At 38.2% G+C, this 22694-nt stretch overlaps 5 protein-coding genes across 12 annotated transcripts; 3 read left to right on the top strand and 2 right to left on the bottom strand.

Annotated features, from left to right (window-relative positions):
* Positions 1-4681: 4681 nt before the first annotated feature.
* On the bottom strand, positions 4682-9915 carry LOC111481411. The gene is made up of 7 exons (XM_023126808.1): positions 9244-9915; positions 8743-8792; positions 8615-8654; positions 7534-7611; positions 5850-5966; positions 5198-5277; positions 4682-5083 (listed from the first exon to the last, which is right to left on the bottom strand). The coding sequence occupies exons 1-7, from the start codon at positions 9820-9822 to the stop codon at positions 4975-4977; spliced, it is 1053 nt and encodes a 350-aa protein (XP_022982576.1). The 5' UTR covers positions 9823-9915; the 3' UTR covers positions 4682-4974.
* Positions 9916-10569: 654 nt separating this feature from the next.
* LOC111481410 (protein N-terminal asparagine amidohydrolase) lies at positions 10570-13797 on the top strand. 3 transcript variants are annotated; one of them, XM_023126806.1, is made up of 9 exons: positions 10570-10768; positions 11346-11531; positions 12074-12138; positions 12246-12345; positions 12438-12476; positions 12577-12768; positions 12972-13150; positions 13250-13369; positions 13566-13797. In XM_023126806.1, exons 1-9 carry the CDS (start codon positions 10571-10573, stop codon positions 13675-13677), a joined length of 1191 nt encoding a protein of 396 aa, XP_022982574.1. In that variant the 5' UTR covers position 10570; the 3' UTR covers positions 13678-13797. The 3 variants fall into 3 exon arrangements, with proteins under 3 accessions (XP_022982574.1, XP_022982572.1, XP_022982575.1); XM_023126804.1 differs by having other exon boundaries at positions 11328-11531; XM_023126807.1 differs by having other exon boundaries at positions 11260-11531.
* A 555-nt stretch (positions 13798-14352) lies between these two features.
* LOC111482016 lies at positions 14353-15267 on the top strand. The gene has a single exon (XM_023127638.1). The coding sequence runs from the start codon at positions 14353-14355 to the stop codon at positions 15265-15267; it is 915 nt and encodes a 304-aa protein (XP_022983406.1).
* A 99-nt stretch (positions 15268-15366) lies between these two features.
* On the top strand, positions 15367-17776 carry LOC111481412 (myb family transcription factor PHL5-like). 3 transcript variants are annotated; one of them, XM_023126810.1, is made up of 9 exons: positions 15367-15451; positions 15686-15780; positions 16284-16532; positions 16670-16766; positions 16838-16914; positions 17001-17040; positions 17264-17315; positions 17395-17464; positions 17621-17776. In XM_023126810.1, the coding sequence occupies exons 2-9, from the start codon at positions 15724-15726 to the stop codon at positions 17729-17731; spliced, it is 753 nt and encodes a 250-aa protein (XP_022982578.1). In that variant the 5' UTR covers positions 15367-15451; positions 15686-15723; the 3' UTR covers positions 17732-17776. The 3 variants fall into 3 exon arrangements, with proteins under 3 accessions (XP_022982578.1, XP_022982577.1, XP_022982579.1); XM_023126809.1 differs by having other exon boundaries at positions 17261-17315; XM_023126811.1 differs by lacking the exon at positions 15367-15451 and having other exon boundaries at positions 15695-15780; positions 16354-16532; positions 17261-17315.
* An 83-nt stretch (positions 17777-17859) lies between these two features.
* On the bottom strand, positions 17860-22401 carry LOC111481408 (probable serine/threonine-protein kinase DDB_G0276461). 4 transcript variants are annotated; one of them, XM_023126803.1, is made up of 9 exons: positions 22199-22401; positions 21128-21613; positions 20544-20709; positions 20398-20448; positions 19896-20078; positions 19667-19760; positions 18658-19403; positions 18312-18549; positions 17860-18281 (listed from the first exon to the last, which is right to left on the bottom strand). In XM_023126803.1, the coding sequence occupies exons 2-9, from the start codon at positions 21589-21591 to the stop codon at positions 18193-18195; spliced, it is 2031 nt and encodes a 676-aa protein (XP_022982571.1). In that variant the 5' UTR covers positions 21592-21613; positions 22199-22401; the 3' UTR covers positions 17860-18192. The 4 variants fall into 4 exon arrangements, with proteins under 4 accessions (XP_022982571.1, XP_022982568.1, XP_022982570.1 ...); XM_023126800.1 differs by having other exon boundaries at positions 17860-18549; XM_023126802.1 differs by having other exon boundaries at positions 17860-18549; positions 18658-19400.
* Between the last annotated feature and the right edge of the window lie 293 nt (positions 22402-22694).

Here is a 22694-nt window from a genome sequence, read left to right as displayed (position 1 = left end):
AGTAACCTCATCGGTACACATCATCAGGAGTTCGTAGATGTCTTTCTGGAGGATCTGCCAGGTTTTCTTCCAGCTAGGGAAGTCGATTTTGGGATCGATTTAGAATCAGGAACTGTGTCGATCTCCAAGGAACTTACAGGATGGCACCTGCAGAACTCAGGGAATTGAAGGAACAGTTACAGAAGCTGTTCTATAAGGGTTTCATCCGACCCAGTGTATCACCCTGGGGATCCCCTGTTCTATTTGTCAAGAAGAAGGACGGGTCCATGCGGTTGTTTATTGATTACAGGGAACTAAACAAAGTCACCATAAAAAATAAGTACCCCCTCCCGAGAATTGATGACATGTTTGATCAGCTACAGGGAGCAACAGTCTTCTCCAAAATTGACTTAAGGTCGGGGTATCATCAATTGAGGATCAGAGAAGGGGATATACCCAAAACAGCCTTCAGAAGTCGTTATGGACATTACGAGTTTCTCATTATGTCCTTTGGCCTTACCAATGCACCAACAGTTTTCATGGAACTAATAAAAATGGTGTTTAAGGAATTCTTAGACACTTTTGTCATAGTGTTCATCGACGACATTCTGGTATACTCCAAGTCAGAGGCGGATCATGAAGAACACCTAAGAACAGTCTTGACTATACTGAGAGCCTAGCAGTTGTATGCCAAGTTCTCCACGTGCGAGTTTTGGTTGTCTGAAGTAGCATTTCTGGGTCACATGGTGTCAAGCAAGGGGATTACAGTGGACCCAACTAAGATAGAAGCAGTGATGAAGTGGCCGAAGCCGACCACCGTCACGGAGGTGAGGAGTTTTCTAGGGCTAGCTGGATACTACAGAAGATTTGTCTAGGATTTCTCCAAAATTTCCTCAGCGCTAACTTAGTTAACCAAGAAGGGCAAGCCCTTTGCTTGGACTCCAGCCTGCGAACAGAGTTTCTAGGAACTCAAGAAGAGGTTGGTAATCGCACGAGTCCTTACAATTCCAGAAGAGTCAAGTAATATCGTGGTGTACAGTGATGCATCAGGGAAAGGTTTAGGGTGTGTGCTCATGCTGAAGGGTAAGGTGATAGCATATGCTTCTTGACAACTTAAGGAATATAAACAAACTACCCCACGCATGACCTCGAGTTAGCAGCGGTAGTATTTGCTCTAAAAATGTGGCGACATTACCTGTATGGCGAAAAAGTACAAGTCTTCATCGATCATAAGAGCCTAAAGTTCTTGTTCACGCAGAAGGAGCTCAATGAGATAAAGACGATGGTTGGAACTGGTAAAGAATTATGACATAGAGATCCTGTACCATCCAGGCAGAGTCAACGTTGTAGCTGAAGCATTGAGCAGGAAGACTGTGCATACTTCTGCGATGATCACCACGCAGAAAAGATTACAAGATGAGATGAAGAGGGCTGGGATAGACATGGTGGTTAAAGGTGGTACTGTTCAAATGACACAGTTAACCATACAACCCACCCTACGAAAGAAAATTATCAACGCTCAGAGATCTAATGAACACCTCAGTAAAAAGTGTGGAGACAGATTGAGACAGAGAGATCTGAGAATCGTCTGAGAACGGTAAGCGAACTTCCGACGCTCTTAACTCGTCAGATAGTCAAGCAAAAAAATTACGAAAAAAATACCAGAACATAGCCCATAACACAATCCAAATTTAAATCACTTTGTGCATTCGTGTTGTGGTAGCGAAATAGAGTTGCTATCATATGCATTACGTGATCTTTAATGCGGAAACATTCATTTAAAATAATTTATCAAACGATGTGATATGAACCAAGAGACATCAATCATACAATATGCTTCAATGAAGATATGAAGAAAATATTGTTGAAATTATCAAAAGATATTTCAATTCATGGCACATTGAAGAAGAATGAAGTTTCATGTTCTAAATTTTGGGTGGATTACATTTTAGAGTAATTTAGAGTTGTTATATTTCGTTAATGTATTTTAAGATTTTTTATTTACTTTAGGTTACAATTACATCATGGTTAATTATACTCATTAAGTATGAATGTTACAACTCTTGGAATACCTTTAATAGTTTCATTTTGAGGCTATATAAAGCCATGTATGTTGTATTTGTAAGAGACTTGGAAAATATAGTAAAAAGAAGCATTTGTGCTCTTCTTTAGCCAATGGCTAAGTTTCTTTGCAATTCTATGTAGTTTAGGTTGCATGTACAATCATTCAAGCTCAACATGATCAATCTGGCTTGTGGAGTGATTCGAATCTCAAGCAAGTGTTCTTGCCTTGAGATATTTGATCAACAAGAATCATTCAAGCTAGACATGATCGAACTTGCTTGTGGAGTGATTCGAATCTCAAACGATGTTCTTGCCTCGAGATATTCGATCAACAAGGTAATCTGAATCTTACTCCCCTTGTAGTGGTTCGTTATCTTATCACGATGTCTTGAACTAAAACATTCGCATTAAAAGCCTTAAAACAAAACAACGAAAAATAATCAACGCAAAATATAAATAAATCAAAGAAAGTATTAAAATGATGTCGTGATCTAACTAAGATCTAAGAAATAAAAATGCAACTACCCTAACAATAGATTGATTTGAGAAAGAAAAAAAATGAGATAGAGCATATATGTCGAGATATTTCTTTACCTTCAATGATTGGACTACAAGATGACTAATCTTTACAGTCGTTTTGTTTTAATTGTATCATCGAGATGATGGATCTGAGGCTGAATTGAAACTTAAGGAGCTAATAATTCATGTTGGTACAAAGAATAATTAGTAACTCCGATCTGACCAACTAAGTTCCTCCCATATAAATCTAGTTCGAATAGTTGTTTTATGTATGATAACACATGTGTTTATGTATTTACGTGAGAACTATCGTATAATTCTATCATATAATTTGAATGATTCCATTTAGAATATTTTCAGTCCCAAGATTTGAAAAGTTTCCCTTTTAGTATTAAGAAAAATTTCTGGTCTCTTTAATGGAGTTGGGTTTGAGATTAGGAATTAGGAAATGAGCCTCCATTTGGGTTCCCTCAGAAACAAAAAGATCCCGACGAAAACGACGTCGTTGGCCGATTTTCTAATCCTCCGCCGCCGGTTTTTCACCTGGGTCTTCTTCCTCCTGGCGTCGCCGCCTCTCGCCATCTTCTAAAACTGGTAAACTTTCATGTATTTTGGATAAGGAAGCTAATTTAATATAAAATTAGAAAGTAACGAAATTTGAGAAGTGAGCAGGTGTTTTTACAGACGTAATAAGCGGAGCAGCGGCGGCGGTGGAGGGCGGAGGCAAATTGGGCGTTTGTTGGAAGAGATTGGTGGAGAGGCGGCAGTGATCAGAATTTGGGTTGCAGTAAAAAAACCGAGGCTTTCAAGAAAACTAGAAATTTGGTTTCAAAACACTCGCCACCACTCTCACCTTGTGCGCGTCTTGTCAACGCGCCGCCCCAACAGCATCCATTAATTAGGGTCTCTTTTCATATTCTTCTTCAAAAAAAAAAAAAAAAAAAACAACAAAACAGGTGGAATCTTATTTTATCTGGGAATTGAATCAAATTGATTTTGGGATCTTAGTGTTACGAACTAAGGGTTTGCATATCTAAGCGTTTACGAGAATTCTTAGATTAAGTGGTAAGAGTTTCCTTATCACAAACATAAATTTTAAAAATAAAAATGAAAAACGAAAAACTTATAATGAAATGAGGCCTAAATTTTTTTTTTTTTTTTTTTTTTTTTTAACAAAAAATTATTGAAAATCCTTAATTTTGATAAGGGTTATTATAATGTTAGAAATTAATGTACCAAAATGAAAAAGAAGAAATAAAAATAAAAAGAAAGATAATGAGAAAATATTAGAAGGTGGCAGTATCTACTACATTTTCCCAAAGATGCTAAAATTTCATGATTATTTGACCCTTTTGGAAGCATGCAATTTGCAATGATTAATGTGTGGCTTGGATGCGTTTAATCAATCTATATTCCAATTAACATCTATATTTGTTAGCTAATGATAGCATTAAAATGTGCTATCTTTTATGACCTAATTTGTGCTAGTTTTGAAGCTAAATAATTTTATGGTTGAAGTAAATTTAACCAAAGATATCTTTGGGACAATGTTTAAATGTTGTCTAAAGTGTTTTGACACCCCTAGCATGTAAGCATAACGTCTTGAAATCTCAGTGTCACAAATCTCACTTCAACACGATATTATATCGTGCATCTATACATATTCATCTCTAGTGTCTCAATGCTATCAAATTTTTTCCTAAATTATCATTCTATGGCTATCAAATTTAATTTTTTCCTAAATTATCATTCTATTAGGATATAGCATCTCGACCCACTCCAATTTTTCCTATATAGTCATGACTTTTACGTGAAAGGTTAGAACTATATTAAGATGTTATAATTTTGGCATGTTACTTTTAATTGGTGACATTTTAATATATTTTATCTAGATTGTATCCAATAAGTATGAATCATGGATAAATAAAACTTTTTTAAAAAAATTAATTTTTTTTAACAACCCGACAACTCAATTCAATCCTAACCCGAAAATAGAGGGTTGAGTTGAGTTACCAATCCAACCCAAACTTTTAGGATGATCCAAAAAATTCCCTAAAACCATCCCGACCCCTGTACACTCGAAAACTCAGTTGACTAGCTTGTCAAGATTGAGATTTAGACATCTCAAGATAAAACTTAGTAATGATGTTAAACGAAAGTTTTAACAACAGAAAGTTGAACTTCAAGAAGTCCCAATAAAATAAAAAGCAATGAAGATAGAGGCAGAAGAACAGGAGAAAATATGTGATTTTCTTCTAACCTCTGTAAATAACTTCATTTTCTTAACCTCATACAATTACAAACTCCGCCCGCTTCCGTTGAATGTTTCTCGAGTTCATCTGCAGTTGGGGAAGAATGATTTGGACAAACGTCCACGGTGGATTTTGAGGACGAGCAATTCGGGATGTGTACTCAGCTTCCAGTAACATTATCGGTCCTCAACTGCTCGACTGGAGGAGGAAGGAGAAGAGCGAGCCTGGTTTTGTATCTTTCAATGCGTTGCAACCGTTCTTCTCTCAATCTAGAGGAATTATACGAACAAAATTATATTCAAAAGGAGAATCAAATGACCAAATGTCACTCGGATTTGCTGAACTACAGAGATGAAAGATCAATATGGGAAAAGAATGTGCACCGTGATCGAACTTTCTTTGCACGTCGAACATGTCGTTTTAATAACTCTTGCGTTGATAAGTCCTCAATGGATTCCTCATCCTGAAATGCAGAAACACAGGTAAAGCTATGTCCAATAGTCCTTGCAGAACAACCTTTTGGATATAAACGCTTAGAAGAATTCAGTTTGCCGATGAACTAAAGGATTTGGTTAAGAGAGCAAGCAACCCAGAGAAGAAACCATAACAAATTTGCAGTATTGAGCTTGAGGTCCTGTATTTACCGTAACAACCCACGCCCACCGCTAGTAGATATTGTCCTCTTTGGACTTTCCCTTCGAGCTTCCCCTCAAGATTTTTTAAAAGCGTCTACTAGGGAGAGGTTTCCACACCCTTATAAAAAATGTTTCGTTCTCCTCCCCAACCGATGTGGAATCTCACATTACCCCCCCCCCCCCAAGGGTACAAAGTGGGCATATACTAAACGATTGACAACAGAAAAACCGTCATTCCTTTAATAAGGAAGAACATCAAAGAACATGCTTCTCACCAATACATGCCTGAGCTTAATCTATGAGTGCAAACTAAACTATACTAATCTGGCACAGTATCTTTTGTTCATTAGTTTATTTTTATTTCGAAACCAAATCTAAAATTCTCTGTACTTCTACCAACCTTATCTTTCTCATCAACTTCTTCTTCGACGACTTCCTTCTTCTGCGACGGTACAGCACCAGTCACGGCGATGGGCAACGGTCTTGGAAGAGACCTCAAAAAACTTCCATATTGAGGCTGCCAGTAGAAAAATATCAGCAAGCATTTTAGAAACAAAACAAAACAGCAAGTGTATGTTCCTTCTGTGAATATATTACAGATAGGAACAGCAGAAAAAGGAAATGACATCAGCTAATGCTTTTTGCATGCACCATATGATAAAGAAAAGAACTTTGTCTATTAAATGCAGAAAAGAATGCATTGAAACTTAGTAATTAAGCAGTAGTAGATTAAGTAATCAAGTAAAGACATAAGAAAGCCATAGGATATCATGTATAAATTTGCATGCACCTAATGAAAGAACAACAAAAAACGATAGAAGCAGTGCTAATGTACACTCTTCACCGAGATTGTTGAACATTTTTAAACTGAATGCAAGTTTTCTGATCTAGTTCTCGGTCAAGTTATTGACTCGTCTATACCTATAGAGAGAAGATGAATTTAAATAAACCCCATTTTGAATAAATGACTCCAATATTGATATGAACAAAATATGTGTAACAACCCAGATCCACCGCTAGCAGATATTGTCCTCTTTGGGCTTTCCCTTTCGGGCTTCCCCTCAAGACTTTATAACACGTCTGCTAAGGGAAGGTTTCCACACCCTTATAAATGGTGTCTTGTTCTCCTCCCCAACCAATGTGGGACATCACAATCCACCCCCCTTCGGGGCCCAAAATCTTCGCTGGCACTCTTTCCTTCCTCTAATCGATGTGGGACCACCCCTAAATCCACCCCCCTTTGGGGCTCAGCTCCACGTCTGGCACATTGTCCGCCTCGTGTCTACCCCCTTCGGGGAACAGCGAGAAGGCTGGCACATTGTCCGGTGTCTGGCTCTGATACCATTTGTAACGACCCAGATCCACCGCTAGCAGATATTGTCCTCTTTGGGCTTTCCCTTTCAGGCTTCCCCTCAAGGCTTTAAAACACGTCTGCTAAGGGTAGATTTCCACACCCTTATAAATAGTGTTTTGTTCTCCTCCCCAACCAATGTGGGACATCACAATATGAATAAGAAAAATACTGCATAAAGGCCAATTGGCTGTAGTGTTAACTATTAAGGTGGTAGAGAGGTCCCCACTCGATTTCTACTTCGTTAGCATCACTGATCCAAGATAAAGGATTACTCTGTTAGGTCTTTTCGTTCCAGAGCTAGCCGGTAATGGACCTACTTACCTTGCTTATGGACCATTAGCTGAGCTAACCCTGGTTCTATTGGTTTGGTGGTTGCTACCAAGACGATTTCTTTATGCCTATCAAAGAACCTCAAGATACTAACCCACGAAAAACGATACGAGAAATTGAAAGAACTCATTTACTCCACGAGGGCGACCCGTGAAAATACATAGGTTTCTTACTCGTGCAAAGGAACTCTTTCTTGTCAACTTGAACAACTTCTCACGATCTTTGTCCCACATATCATTAGTAAGATCATGATCTTTACAAAAGGCTTTCTATCTAAAACAAGTATCATTAATCTAATCCTATAAGGATCCGAAAAATAACATTCTGTCAAAACAAGAGGAGCAAAGTGCAGTTCAAATCCACAAAAAGGAAAGATGTTGTAATCAGAACCAACACAAACCTGGCTTTCCTCTTGAGACCCATTCCTCAGCCATGATCGACAAAGCGCATAAAGCGAAGCCCCATCAGTTATTCCAACCTAGCCATAGTTACTATATTAGTGTGCCATAAAAGTGTAGATTCTAAATTTATAAAAGAAAAGTGGCGACTCTAAGCAACTATTCATTAAAGATAATTGAGGATCTGATCACATAGAATGCAAAGCCATTGTTCAGCAAAAGATGCCCTTTATTTCACACTAAAAACATATAAAACAATTACCATCACAGTCAAATTAATCCCTCCCTCCGTTTACAAGTCATATTTTCCCTAACTGATGAATCAAGTGCATCATCAGGTCATTGGTAGAAGAAAAAAAAATGTCATAATTTTCAATTTTATCAAAAAATTGAACAAAACATATCCACAAAATGATTGATGCTCCAAAAGGGAAAAAAATCTTAGTTTGTTAAACAGCTTTCAAAGAAATGGAACCCAAAGTATTTTGCAAGTTATACTCAAAATGTAAGCTCAACAACCAGAAACTAGTGGTAAAACAAGGTGAGGAAGAATTGCAAACATCAAAATAGCATATATAATAGCATATATAAGTAGATATTGTCCTCTTTGAATTTTTCCTTTCGGGCTTCCCCTCAAGGTTTTTAAAACGGAAAAAGGTTTAGGTTTTCACACCCTTACAAACAATGTTTTGTTCCTCTCTCCAACTGATGTAGGATCTCGCAATCCACCCCCTCCCCATCAAGGCCCAGCGTCCTTGTTGGCACACCGCCTGGTGTCTAGCTCTGATACCATTTGTAAAAGCCCTAGCCCACCGCTAGTAGATATTGTCCTATTTGGACTTTCCCTTTCGGGTTTTCCCTCAATGTTTTGGAAATGCATCTACTACAGAAAGGTTTAGGTTTTCACACCCTTATAAAGAATGCTTTGTTCCCCTCTCCAACCGATGTGGGATCTCACAATCCAATCTATGTGGGATCTCACATAAGTAATCATCATTCAAACAAAATGAATCTAGAAACTCTTCCATGCCACAAATGTTCCAAAAAAGAAAAATGAACAAAATTCAGAATTTTAGAGCTTACTTTTCGATCTCTAACCACACAAAGAGCATCATCTCTGACCCTGTCCGCAGACAAAAACAGAAAAGCACTATGTCACAAGTTTAGAAAAGAAAGAATGAAATATATGTAACGTATGGAGCAACCATTACCTCATTTCTTTACACCCATTTGCCTCGCCGATTGTTGATGGAGGAAAGACCTAGAAAGAGTAATAAAACCAATTTCAACTATGAAAAGGATATAGGGAAGGGGATGGGAGACACAACAAACTCATGGGGTTTGATAAAAGGTAAACAGGATCAATTAAAAGAAACTTGGGCACTCCAAAATGATATGAAATAACCGACCAATTGAAAAGGACAATAACTCCACAAAGCATAATTGAAGAGCCATGTTGGTTAAACTAATAGCATGTAATAACTATCCCAATAGTTAGAACAGAAACAAATACAGGCATCCAACGGTCACACAATCTCAAGTTTAAATGTTAACTCAGCTGTTAAAGTCATCAACAGAACAAATGGAAACTGATTGGCAAAACTCAAAATCAGAGTTAAATCTAGCAATTCATGTATCTCACCGAAGCCTGAACTTTCTTATCCCATCAAACAAACGCCTCAAAAGCTAAATCAAATTACTACCCAACTAACCTTTGGATCAGAGGAATTGGGGGCAACCTTAATCGAGCCCGAGATGGAGGACCCAGAAAAGGGAATAAGTTGCTGCTGCAAGTTGGGAGGTCGAGCCATGTGCATTGGATGGCTCATGGAGTCCAAATGAGGCGACCCAATCGGCCGATGCGGGAAAGAAACGACGGGGCGATGTGGGTAGCCGCCAGGGTTGGCCACTGTGACGGTCTGATCGACGGGAAGGGGTCGAATGGGGCGAGGAACGAACCCGCGACCGGAGGAGGCGACAGGGTAAAGAATTGCCTGAGACGCATCCTGCTGAAGCTTCGGTAATTGGGTGTTCGGAGTTCGAACGGGGATGTGCTGCGCCGTGTAGAGGGCTTGAGGAGGGTAGTGGAGATGGTGGGTTTGAGGAATTGAAGAAATGGGTCTCGATGGCGCTTGATTCGCTAGCGGACGAGCAATGGCTGCGGCGGCAGTGGTAGCTGCAGCTGGGGATAAAGTGAAAGAAATCGGAGCGACAGTGGTGGTAGTGGTGGCGGTGGCGGCGGCGGCGGCGGGCGTCGTATTGGTGGGGATGAGAGGGGAGTCGACGGGCATGGTGGCGGGGAATTTGGGTGTTTGTGGTTTGATATTTTGAATATCAAATTGCCAAATTGAATTTGTGTGAATTCGCCGGACCGGTGGTTTGAACTCGTGGGGGGTGTTTTAGGAGAATCAAATCAATTTTTAAATATTATTTTGATTTTCTAATTCATCCATTTTCATCTTGGAGTCATCCAATAGTATGTTTCGATCATCTTCCCCCTTACTTAGAAAAAGTGAGCCACTTGTTCGGTACAAGATACTATCCTTACCGCCGGAACAATTAGACATCCAACCCGTAATCGTAATACCCTAATTGCAAGAGCAGAGCTCTACCAACTGAGTTATATCCTCCCGAGCCAAATGGGACTCGCATGAAGGAGTTAGATGCTTATTCTATTCTTTTCCTTAGCGTAATTGGGTCATCCTAAACTTGAATCAAAGATCTCGCCCATAAAATAGATCATTACATCTACAATCCAACCAATTGGAAGAGAATTAATAGATTCCGTTTCGAGAGCGATTCATCCTTACCAAAAGCAGCATACAACTCTCCAAGTGTGCTGGTTACCGAATTTTAAGATTAGGTTAAATGTTGTTTCAAACTAATATTCCTACCAAAATATATATATTAGAATATAATATAAAAAATGTTTCAACTATTTAAATTATTATAAAAAAAAAAGTACTAAATTTGGACCGATTAAAAAATTATTCTTTTCCAAGAGAAAAAAATAAAATAGACTGTCCATTTTGTATGAACATGAATAAACAAAAGCAAAACCCCCTGAAAGCCCATTTTTCCTCTCGAGCAATTCATACCATAATTTCCAGAAATCCTTTTACTCTTCTTCTCTCCCCCGTGATTCTTCATCTCTCTTCTCCTTCAATCTTCCATCCCAGAGCCATGATTTTCGTCGATGGAATACCCTTCACCGTCGAATCATCCTCGTCAAATAAGGTACTTCCCTGCTTCAATCTTCACTGTTTTTCATTTCCCTCTCTCCCTAATTTTCACTTTAAGTTATGAACCCTCTAGCTTATGTTTAAGTTTCCTCTCGTTTTTCCATTTCTGTGTTTAATTTTTTATGAAATCGATTCAGAAATTGCCCCACTTTCTTGTTTAACGATGTGGGCATTTTCAATTCTATTAGCAGAGGAACATGAGCTTGGATGGATTTCGAGCTATTCAGTAATATAAATTTGTTGTTGACTGTTCTCTGATTGTATTTTCCACGATCAAGTGTGTGTACACTGTTTGACTTCCAGTGCTTAACTTTGTAATGATTCATCTGCTCATATTTGCTTGATCATTATCGTTTTTCTTGATCTTTGACCTAGTAAACGGTTTTTTTACTGATTAATTTTCTGAATATGAGTGGGTTTGAGAACATATTCAAGATCTATCTAGCATGTTAGCATCTGATGGGCAAATTTTTTCTTTTAAATTAGATCACAAGCTTTAGGCATCCGGCAGCCCATGCTTGGACAAAGTTGTATTTGTTTAACCATTCAGAAAGAACTGTGTTTCTGAGCAGGGAGCTGATGTGCTGTATGCTTTAATGGAGTGTCCTTTTCTTGTTGATGCCACAAAATCATTCAAGAGTATTCCAGAGATGAGGTTCACAGATTCTGAACAGTTTGGTGTGGAGAGATCAACAATTTGTAAATGGGTTTATGTGTTTCAGAAAGAATATGCCACAGTAGATCCTGCCTTGGTGGATGTATTTTTCTCCTCTCCCTCTCTTTGGTTAAACTGCTCTTTCATGAATTTGAATTATGACCTTTGTTACTTAAACTTACTGGATAATTGATATGAATAGCTGCGTAGGGACTTCAAGCACTGTGTTTTCAAAAGCTTCCTGTCGAACCGTCTTCTAGTAGTTGTAGCCAAACATCTAATGCTCCTGTGTCTCAACCACGACCTTACTTGAACAATATCAATGTTATAGGTTGTACAACTATGTCGTTGGGTTTTAAAAAGTTATAACGCTTTTGTGTCCCATGAGATGTCAATAATACCCCGAGGTTAGGTTTTCGAGATCACGAAAATCCTCCGAAAGATGCCAAAAGATTATGATATTTATCCTTAGGACTATAACAAAGAACCTAAAGCAAGTTATTCCTTTACACATCCATAAGTATTTTCAATTGCATTCTGAATTAAAGTTGGTGATCAGCTGGGTAAGAAGTATTAGATCCTGATGTTGAAGCTTTCTGTTCTTTTCTAACTTTGTGTATTTATACCCACAATGCATAACTAAAGTTCGTTGGCACTGATGAAGCAACAACTTGTGTGGGCGTAGCTTTTCGGAATCGAAGAAACGGAATGTAAGAATTATTTCTGAGAAGTTATATGTATTTTCTTCTGCTAATCTCGCCATTATGCTACGCTTGTTGCCAACTTATGCTTCCTAATCTCATTTCCTGGCCTTCAGGACATCGGTTGCTCATATAGATTTTCCAAACATCATAGAAAACGCCGTCTCGCAGATGTTATCCTTAGTTGTCGATCCCTCTTCTGATGCCGAGTTAGATGTAATGTCCATAATGTCAATCCTGTTTATCTAACAAACGAATTGATTTAAGTTAATGCTTGAGGACTGATTCAAATCTATTACATAATGTAGGTTCATTTAGTTGGAGGCTTTGAAGATGTTCTACTCAAAGTCTGGCCCAGAACCAATAACTTTGTGATTCATTTCCAAGGATGCCATCCACACAATCAGAATATTTGAATTGAATTGTATGCATTGGGGTTTGATGCAGGAAAGTAATGATATCACCGAGTTGGAAGATCGTAAAAAGACAGAGGGTTATTCATTTCCGCTGTGTAACAAAATTATCGAGCGTTTATGGACAAGACCGGAGACATTTCATCTTCAGACTCTTTGTGTTCTTCATCACAACACTCGGAGGGACTCTAAAGGGAATGCTTACCCCATCTTCAGTGGATTCTCGGTTAGTCTTTGATTCATCCAGTTTCATGTTCTGTTTATTTTCTTTCATCTTTTCGGGTTGAGCTATGATTTTCATCACAATTCACGAGCTGATTTACGAGCTATAAGATGATCAGCATTGTTTGAGTGCGTTCTGTAAAACAAATTAAACCTTTAGAATGCAAATTTAACTTAAATGTGCTACTTTTCCTTTTGGTAATTCAGGTGAAAACTTCCGATGGATCTGTGTTCCCTGCTAGCTTTGACAGTACTTCAAGATGTCCAGATGAAGTTATTCGGAGAATTCGACTATCTTCCTCGTACGAGGATCCAAGTTTGAAGGGCAGACTGCTGGAGACATACGAAACTCATACCGATCAGTTCAAAATCGAACCATGCTGCTGGTAATCTGTCAACCTGTAACTTGCAAATCCTCCCCATGATCATTTTTACCTTACTATTAACTCCGCTGGACAACGAATGATGTTCTTGTGATATAATAGGTCGCCATGGAAACGATACATGGCTCTGTCTCTGCAACAGCTTTCCGATGCCGAAATCCTTCAATCGTGTTCTACCTCCCCTTCTGCAGAAGCACCAGACTTTGTGGAAAATTCAAGAAGGTATATATAACATGTCGAATACCCTCAAAATAAGATGTATTTTACTCGTCTCTGCAATCATATGAATTTCAAAACGTTCTTCCAATCATTCGTATACCCGTTTCCCCCCATGAATGTTCATACGACTCGATCTATTAAAACCAAATGCTGCTCGTATTGAATATGTGGAAATGAATATGATCTCCCTCTCTAACAGGCAGTGGGCTTATTTAGTGGAACACCCAGATTGGAAAGAAAGCTTCCCAAAGAAGAAGCCAAGAATTTTTAGAAGGGCTGCTGATGGGAAATGGGAAAGGAGCTTTAACTGACTTCTTCTCTGCTGTTATCTTTATGTGAATCCTTTTAGTTCTGTTATTTTATATTAATGGCCAACATTGTTTAACATATTTCCATTTCAAACCGAAGGGAGTTCGATGATTTGAAAGGCTTGATAAAGCTTTGGCATGACGTACACATGAGCAGGTTAGCAAGGGAAGGAGGAGACGATAGATGTTTAGTGCTATGGTCCGATAGAGAACTCGGATGAGAACGTTGGAGGAACAAAACTCATTGTTTTGTTACGCTTCAATGACGTGTTGAGTCAGATGAGGGAAAAATAAGAGGCAAGGTCATTTTCTTATCCAAAAAGGAAAACCACTAGTTCCACTTTCAGCTTATAGATATAACAAGTAGAAGAAAAAGTATATGCTAAGCTCACTTTGGTTGGATTTAAAAGTCTTTATCTTAATCTTTTTAATGGTCAAAAACAAAATTCCTTTTCTTAGCTTTTAAATATTAAAAAAGGTAGAGATTAAACTTATAACTTAAACGATTTGTTTTATTTTTTCCCCTCATTCTAAACAAAGCTTAAAAATGTAAAAGAACATTGGCAACTTTCTCTCTCTATATATATATATATAAAGGTGTTGTTCATTTGATTTGTTCATAATAAGAACAAACGAAGGCGGATCCATTTCCAATTCCAAATTGTTCATCACTTTACTATGAAAGCTTCCATCATCTTCCGTGAAGATCAAAGAAACCCTATTTTCAGAGCCAAAATCCCTCTCAATTTCTTCGGTTTCCCCTTCCGTTCCGTCATTGAACTTGCTGAACCTGATAATCTCTCCTTCACCTTCAGCTCTTTCTTCAGATCCGGCCCTTCTTTCAACTTCTCTTACCGTCCCAATGATTCTCTCGCCCCTTTCACTCTCGCCCTCAAGGCCGGAATCGGACTCTTCGGCTCCTCCATTCACTCTCCTATGAATTTCACCGCCGAATTCAACCTTCCAGGTAATAAACCCCCTCTGTTCTTCCTTCACTTCAGGCCTCGACTCGGCGATTTCACTCTCCGCAGATCGGTCCAGTCGCACACAGCGACTTTCAATTTGCCTCTGGATGATGATCTTGCTGCTATGAGTAGCGGTAAATCCGTCCATGGCGGCGAATCTTCGGGAGAAGTTCATACTGACCTAGGTCTCGGAAATACGATATTCTCAGGCCAGAGAATCCATTGTTCGGGGATATATAATCGAGTCCATGATCTGCTCTCGACTGGGGAGATTAATGCGAGATCGACATTTAAGGTCAAGAACTCGGCGGCGGTGAAGTTCCAATGGTGCATGAGGTTTCCGATGAGCATGAAGAAGGAAGAGTTTACGGCCAAGGTTATGCTCTCCAAAATTCCATATCTAGCATTAAGAAAGATCAAAATCGAACTCGCGGCGGCCAGCGACAGCGAACGAGAAAGCAATGAGGCCGTCGGCGGCGGAGAGATTTCAGTTTTGAAGAAACATTTGGAGGATTTACGGACAGAAAGCCTGTGGATGAAGAAGTACATAGAGCAACTTCGGTCAGAGATCGGTGACCAGATGGCTGCACCGGCGAATCCGCCGGTTGAATCTCGGAAGAAAAGGTGAGTTTGAAAAAAGCGTCAACGAAGTCCACTTTTTTTGCGGACTCAAAACGGAAGTCGCGTGATCTGACCCAGGCCCGTGATTGTTAGCCCATTGGGCTTTCGGATGTTAATAATGAGATCCTGAGGGACCGTTGGGCAATAATTGAAGTTGGCAGGACTGCAGTTGCAACAAATTGCAATATCATGTATGCCCTTTTTGTTTCATTTTGTGTCCAATATTAAATTATTTTCATACTACTCTGATACCATGATTTTTTTTTTTTTTTTTTGAAAAGTTTTAATTGATTTTAAATTCAATTATAAATAGTTTTATAGAATATAAATATTTCCATGATTTTGAGTATATTTTAAATAAAATTAAGTGAAGATAACAATAACCCAATAATAAAAAATCTAAATTGATTCTTATGACTATTTAGGATCATAATTGACGGTAACAAGGTTTTTTCATCATCAAATGCACCTGGATGACGACACAACAACGAATAGCTACAGCCAAAATCACTCAAAAAAGGTAACCTTTAATTCTTTTGGAATAAAGAGAAATGATTGGTTGTGTTGGGTCACATGGAATTTAATATTTTAAGAGTTTTTTTTTTATATCTAATTGAATTGTTCCATGAAATTAGTCGAGATACATAGAACCTAATCCGAACATGAAAATGAACCTAACCCGAACTTGAAAATGAAAATGAGTTATGATTATATTAAAATATGGGTATTGGAGACAAAATATTGATTGGTTTATTTAAGATTACAGCTTTGTACTACAAATAACTTTGTACAAACTTTGTACTAGTTGTACCAGTTGTTACCATTATAAAAAAAAATTGAACAGAAAAGAATTCTTTTTGAGATGAAGCTACATGGCGACATTATGTCCTTATCATTACAAGAAAGTGGATCAAACAGCCTCATCTGTTCTTATATATACCATTTACATTTTATTGTATTCCTTCATATGATTATGATATGACTGACCAACTATTGATGAGTGATTGCAATGCGCTTTGTCAGCTCTCTTATTTGGGATCGCCATTGCTTGATTTCTATGTTTTTGAAGGATGTGAAACTTTCTCTGAAGCAGAGTCTTCATTTGTATCTTCCAACACTGAAGATGATCAACATCACCTTCCTTTCTCATCTTTTACTTTTGATTCATCAAAGCATCAAGGAGAAGCTCAAGAACAATCAAGCTGTTGCCAAGAGCTCAATGGTGACTGTTCCTGGTCATGGGAAGAGTTAATGGGGAATGAGAACAAAAAGGTTTGTTGCTACGTCCGTTCTGTTTTGGTTTGGTTCATTTGTTCTCTGTACTTCCATATATGTTGAATTTGATTCGTATATTTTGTGTTTAAACCTTCTGTTTTTTGGTTCTTGTTCTCTTTTTCGTTGTGTTTCAGTCAAAATCAAGGATTGGTTGGAAGAAGCGAATTAAATGGACTGAAGAACTTCACCAGAAATTCATGAATTGTGTGGATCAGCTTGGTGGCACTCAAAGTAAGTAACGTATTTGGTAAATGAGGATATCCCTATCTGAATTAGTAACTCTATTTGTTACAAAAGTGCAGAAGCCACACCAAAGCAACTCCTTCACTTGATGAAAACTGAAGGATTGACTCTCATCCATATAAAAAGCCACTTGCAGGTTTGTATGCAGAAACAAGCTAGCAGAATTTCACTCTAAATTTCTGATTCTTTGATTTAGTTTTTAACCATGGTTTTTCGTTTCAGAAATGCCGCATTTCTCAGCATATTCGAGATTTTTCAAAAGGTATATTTTATATATTACAGAACGTGTCAATCTAGATAGTTATCGTCATATACATTAAAAGGTATAATGACTAAAATAAAATGTTAAGACTGTCACGACTACCCAAACTAGAAATATAATTTAACTGAAACTCTCAACTAAACCAAACAAATATCGACGTGTTTTTCAACTCTCCATATCCCCTCGTGTACTAATACTAAAAGTCGATGTGTTTGTGAAGCAGGAAAACCTGAGAGAAAAACTGACAAAGAACTGATGCTGGCCAACCAAAACAGGTAGATTTGTGTACTAGGGTTGCATTTACATTAATCACAACAAGAAAATGTTACAAACTTTCCTTACACATCCAAGCAGAGGGAAGCAGCTGGTGGAATCTGCGAGACAACTACTTGCTACACACAGTAGTTTGAATGAACAATTGGAGGTCTGATAATCCCATTCCAAAATTTATTGATTTGAATGTTCCTTGGAAGTTATAATTTCATCAAATTTGACATCAAACATGAGTAAATAATAAAACTTCATGCTTTATTCAAAAGTAAGGTTTAAGATACTAATGATGCTTGCCTTTTGGGTACAGGTTCAGAAGAACTTGATATCAGCTATTGAAGAACAAATGAAGCAACTGAGAGGAGTTTTAGAACGAAGAGGGAAAGCTGTTGTATTTAGAAATGAGGAAGAGAGAAAATAAAATGGGGTATGGTTGAATCAGAAAAATGTGTTCTTTCTACTGTCATCTTTTGATGTCAATATCCCTTCAATCTTCAACAAAAGTAACTCACATTTAAACACACAAATAAAGGATTATAGTAACAGAAATTCACGAGACAAAATCACGCAGAGGTAGTATACAATATTGCTTTCAAGTCCGATGTATAGTAAAAATGGTAACTTATTATATCATATTAGACCCGAAACAAGAAACACATGCAGAAGTACCACCATTTAACATGATCTTATAAACCACAACCACAACCACAAATACACACACACATATATATATATATATATATTGGTTTTAAATGAAAGTATCCCTATCGGTATTACTTATCTTTCAAGCCGACCACGAATTTGAATCCTTCTCGAAAAGTATTGCCAACAATCAAGAAACTGCACTCAAAGATCTTGTTCAGCTCCCTATCATGGCTGGAACTAGAAACCAGCCCATCCAGCAGGTTGTGAAGATATGTCGGTGTTTTTCAGTTCACCACCAGTACGTTGTTGTGGACAATTCCTTTCACCAGTACGTTGTTGTGGACAATTCCTTTCACCAGTAAATCCAGATTTGTTGGAGCTTCCAGCAGACACGGCTGTGAAACTCTCAGCTCCGAAGCCCCAGCTTTCAAAACCGGTATTGTCTGAAGAAGCCTGCTTTCTCGGCAGGCTTCTAGTTCTCACAGATTTGACTTCCTTCTCGGTCGTAACAGACTGCTGGTTTGAGGATTCTTCTGCAAAGGCCTGCCATGGCTTTGCATCAGGGATAGGAGTACTCGAATCGGCCTTTTGCAGCTGAGAGGTGAAATTAACACAAATCATTTTACGTTACAAAATGATGGGAGCTTTCCTTGCAATGAAGAATATCAAATCCACGGGACGAAAAAGAAAGTGAGAGCATACCCGAGGCATGGCAGAAGATTGAACGTCCGGTGAGTTATGAGTTTTTATTTCAACTTTCTTTGGTGATGGACTCCTAGCAGCAAGTGCTTGCTTGAGCTCCTGTATCTCTTGCCTCTGAGAACGGCAGATTGCAGACAACTTTTCAAATTTGGATGTGATTTCAGCTTTCTCCACATTTGCTTGCTTCAGTTGCTCCTTCAACTTCTCCACCTCAGCCTCTAATGCTACTTCCTTTCCTGGTCTGTTGTTAGTGACATCAGAACTGAATTTGGAAGTATCAAACTCAGAAACAAAATTGTTAAAAGCTTTATCCTGGAAAGCTGCACTCTCGGTTTTTGATGCTTTTGATCCCTCAGAACCACGGTCTGTTTCATTCTGGAAAAACGATAATTTGATGTCACTGAATGAACCACTGTCTGTCACTGTCTTGTTTGACTTTTGGACTACATCCCCAGGACTAGCATTCTTAAGCGAAGAATGATTATTTGGATTAATCCTGTCATGTTTTGATGAGCGAGAAGTTGACTCTTCATCGAACCTAATTCTGTTGGTATCCTCGTTGACGGTGTCATTGGCATGTTGAGTAGACCAGAAAGCTCCCAGCGGTCCTCCACCTCCACCTCCCCCTCCCCCTGCTGCCTTAGGCATATGTGCTGCTGCTTGTGACGAACTTTTAACTGAAGGAACTGCGGGTGGACTTCTACGAGGCATAGGAGATGACTTGTTCACAGGGTTGGAAGTGCCTGCTAAGATATCATTCATATCACCAAACTTCAACACCAAACCATAATTTTTAAGCCCTTCACACATTTGTCCAACTAGAGATATAAACGACCTCTGTTTTCTCAACTAACTCGATAATGAATAACTAGTAAATGCTCCTGAAGAATAAGATTTAATTTGATGCCATCATGTATCCTACCTCCTATCTGAGACATTGATTAAAAAGTATCTTAAGGGAAAGAGATCTAATCAAACTAGTGAATGCTAAAGCTACCTTCACCCTCACCTTCCTGTCTGTCTGTAGAGGGCATGTCAGGTGGCTGATCAGGTAATGACTTCTGTGATTCAACTGGTAGCTGGTCATTAGCACGAAACCAGACCTGTCACAACACAAACAAACCCTAAGATTAGGAAGGAATTATGAAAATCCTGACACCTATTATTGTCATGGACATGAGCAATCTAAACTAACCTAAATTCATGGAGATGAATGGCCAATCAAGCAAAGCGCTTGCCTGCGTGATATCTGGTCTGTCATTTGGGGACGCTTGGAGCATATCTCTGATTAGGTTTGTAATCGATGAGCTATATTTAGGTAACTCTGGTATTCGATAGTTCCCATTTAAAATTTGAAGTTTTGAATCTCCATCAAAAGCACTTTTGAAGTAACATATGCGGAAGAGAAGACACCCAAGAGCCTGTCATGTAATAGAATTCAAATCTCAATTATAAAAGGAACATCAAACACCTAAACGTGTATAGAATGTATGAGATCAATCATCCTCAATATATGTCTTGAATTTTAATTTTTGGGCAAATTGTTGGAATAGTACACAATGTCGATCTTCCTAGCTTCAAGATCAATAGTTAACATGATAATTTGCCTGTAAGCTACCTCATATATGATAAATCAAATTTGTGTTCAACCAAGAAGAAGAGTGCTAAGAATCATAATAAGTGTATACATAAATTCTATATCACAATTGATGTTTTGATACAGAGGAAGACTTCACATACCCATATATCAACTTTCTCATTTATAAGCTCTCTCCGGTATAGATCCCACATCTGTTCCATAACAGTAAAAAGATCAAAATGACAATCATATTTACAACCAGAGATCACAACTGCAAGTGTTTTTTAGGATATGGATCCTTTAATACCTCAGGGGCTCTATAGGCTGGTGTAGTGTACTTCCTGATGTTATCTTCTTCCACTCCCATTTCCTCAGGCTTCTCGAAACGCTTGTGGTTTGTAGAAGTGCTTCCAAAATCACATAATTTCCAGAGGCCATCTGAGCCTAACAAAAGATTTTCAGCTTTCAAATCTCTGAAAATTGCAATGACAAGGGAAAATCAATAATTAGTAATGCAATAAAAGTACCGCTATTAATAAGAATCAAGATTTTAGTGTAGTCATTCGATTCGGTAGCAAAAAACATAGACAATACAATCATTATGTAAACCATACACCATTGACAGATGTTTCCAAACATGGTTGGATTAGATCAACCAAAACCATATATAACAAAAAATAGAGCGTCGACATGACTTCAAAGCTATTGAGTAGAGATCTTTTTACCCTGAATTACAAAGCTTCAAACTAACAACCAAACTACTAGCTGAGAAAAATCGCATCGGTTCATTAACTAGTTATGGAATATGACAGAATCAAGATTTTGTATATTATTATAACTTATAAGATCATCACATTGCTGGAATATAGATAACTAGCTACCGTGTTTTACCTGTGAGCAATTGGCGGGGAATGACAATGAATTGCAAATACTGCATTACAAACATCTCTGAAAATTAAGAGAACTTGATTTTCATCAAAGTATCCAGCTCCTCTACTCTCCAGGACACTAACCAAAGACTTCTCACAAAATTCCATCACAAGTAGAGCTTCCTTTGTGCGTCCCATATCTATGATAGTGTGGGCATAAAGTGTAACAACATTGGGGTGGCCCCTAAGTGATTTCATAACTGAAACCTCCTTCAACACCAATTCAAGAGATTCCTCATCATTGCATATAATGTGCTTCAAAGCATACTGATTCGAAATGTGTACAGCATCCTTGGCTAAGTACACACAAGAGAATCCTCCTTCAGCAATGACGTTTCTTACTTGAATCTTAAGATTTCCAACATCGATCGAGCGACCCTCGAGACCAGATGGTTCTTTGTGCAAGAAAGGCTTGAACCTCCACATGGTTTATAGATGTATAACGAAACTGAAACGGAATACATACAAATGAAAACATTATTAATATTACAATACACAAAAAGTCCCCTTCTTTTGGCAGATTTAAAAGCAAAAAATTGGAGCTGACAGGAACAACAAAAAATCATTCTCAATCGTTTCCTTGATCAGGCTGTAAACTTAAACCCTAAAACCTCAATCCCAATCAGTTCCAGAAAAATAGCATTCACATTCGCTCATAAATAGCAGATCCAATACTAGTCAACCAATTGCAATGGCATTGCTTATTGGATTTTAAGGTACAAAGCAAAAAAGTACATAAAAGTTGAAAATCCAATCAACTGTATACCCAGGAGACAATCAACGCATCTAAAGATCACTAGGCAATGTCCAATCCAAACAACGCCCTGGGATCTAGGAGTACAGCAGGGCACCCAATAACCATAGCGCCAGAATGAAGAACTAAACCCTAACTCCGATCTCAAACATCACTAAAATGGGAAAAGAACAACAATCCAATTCGATTCCGTAGAAAAACAGAATTACAAGCAAAGATAACAATCTGTAATCACCAGAAATTAGAAGCAAAACAACACGTGGAGATTTGGAAACTTACCCTACCTTGATGAAGAGGCGAGTTATGGAAGAGCAAGGAAGGGGTCAGAATCCGATGGAATTTAAGACGGAGGAGATGGGTGGCGATTGAGATCTGGGAGTTTGCTTGTGGATCCAGAGAAACGAAGAGAGATGAAATCTAAAGCTATATCTCACCTCCTGACGCAGACAGAGGGAAAAGAGGGTGCAAAACGAAAGCCCTCTCTTAAGATTGTTAAATGTTTTTATATATATATAAATACATTATCCTACATTATCAAAAATATATTATTTTAACCCATTAAAAATTTTAATTCGATAGTTAATCTTTTACTCCACATAAGTTTTTTTGCTTCATATGCTGACTCGGAGACCGGGACCTTGGCTTAGCAACGAACGAGCTGAAAGAGCTTTCTCCCCCAATAGTAGTCGAGGGCAGAAAACTCACCTAAGTTTATTTATGATTGTTAAGTGCGGAAACGTTCATTTAAAATATTTAAAAAATGATGTCATAAACT

The sequence above is a fragment of the Cucurbita maxima genome, unplaced genomic scaffold (assembly GCF_002738345.1).
Source record: "Cucurbita maxima cultivar Rimu unplaced genomic scaffold, Cmax_1.0 Cma_Scf00007, whole genome shotgun sequence".
Taxonomy (NCBI): Eukaryota; Viridiplantae; Streptophyta; class Magnoliopsida; order Cucurbitales; family Cucurbitaceae; genus Cucurbita; species Cucurbita maxima.
Note: the sequence above shows the minus strand (reverse complement) of the source record. Positions and strands in the feature narration are given on the sequence as shown.

Bases quoted from the DNA above. Each gene is read 5' to 3' on its own strand.
- LOC111481411 (XM_023126808.1), bottom strand. From the start codon at position 9,822: ATGCCCGTCGACTCCCCTCTCATCCCCACCAATACGACGCCCGCCGCC. The intron at 8,655-8,742 runs GTAATGGTTGCT...GTCTGCGGACAG, and splicing joins AATGGGTGTAAAGAAATGAG to GGTCAGAGATGATGCTCTTT. The intron at 7,612-8,614 runs GTAAGCTCTAAA...AACTATGGCTAG, and splicing joins GTGTGGTTAGAGATCGAAAA to GTTGGAATAACTGATGGGGC.
- LOC111481410 (XM_023126804.1), top strand. From the start codon at position 10,571: ATGAATAAACAAAAGCAAAACCCCCTGAAAGCCCATTTTTCCTCTCGA. The intron at 10,769-11,327 runs GTACTTCCCTGC...CCATTCAGAAAG, and splicing joins AATCATCCTCGTCAAATAAG to AACTGTGTTTCTGAGCAGGG. The intron at 13,370-13,565 runs GTATATATAACA...CCTCTCTAACAG, and splicing joins TTTGTGGAAAATTCAAGAAG to GCAGTGGGCTTATTTAGTGG.
- LOC111482016 (XM_023127638.1), top strand. From the start codon at position 14,353: ATGAAAGCTTCCATCATCTTCCGTGAAGATCAAAGAAACCCTATTTTC.
- LOC111481412 (XM_023126809.1), top strand. From the start codon at position 15,724: ATGCACCTGGATGACGACACAACAACGAATAGCTACAGCCAAAATCAC. The intron at 15,781-16,283 runs GTAACCTTTAAT...GCGCTTTGTCAG, and splicing joins GCCAAAATCACTCAAAAAAG to CTCTCTTATTTGGGATCGCC. The intron at 17,316-17,394 runs GTAGATTTGTGT...ACATCCAAGCAG, and splicing joins ATGCTGGCCAACCAAAACAG to AGGGAAGCAGCTGGTGGAAT.
- LOC111481408 (XM_023126800.1), bottom strand. From the start codon at position 21,591: ATGTGGAGGTTCAAGCCTTTCTTGCACAAAGAACCATCTGGTCTCGAG. The intron at 20,449-20,543 runs GTATTAAAGGAT...GTTATGGAACAG, and splicing joins CAGCCTATAGAGCCCCTGAG to ATGTGGGATCTATACCGGAG. The intron at 18,550-18,657 runs GTATGCTCTCAC...TTCACCTCTCAG, and splicing joins AATCTTCTGCCATGCCTCGG to CTGCAAAAGGCCGATTCGAG.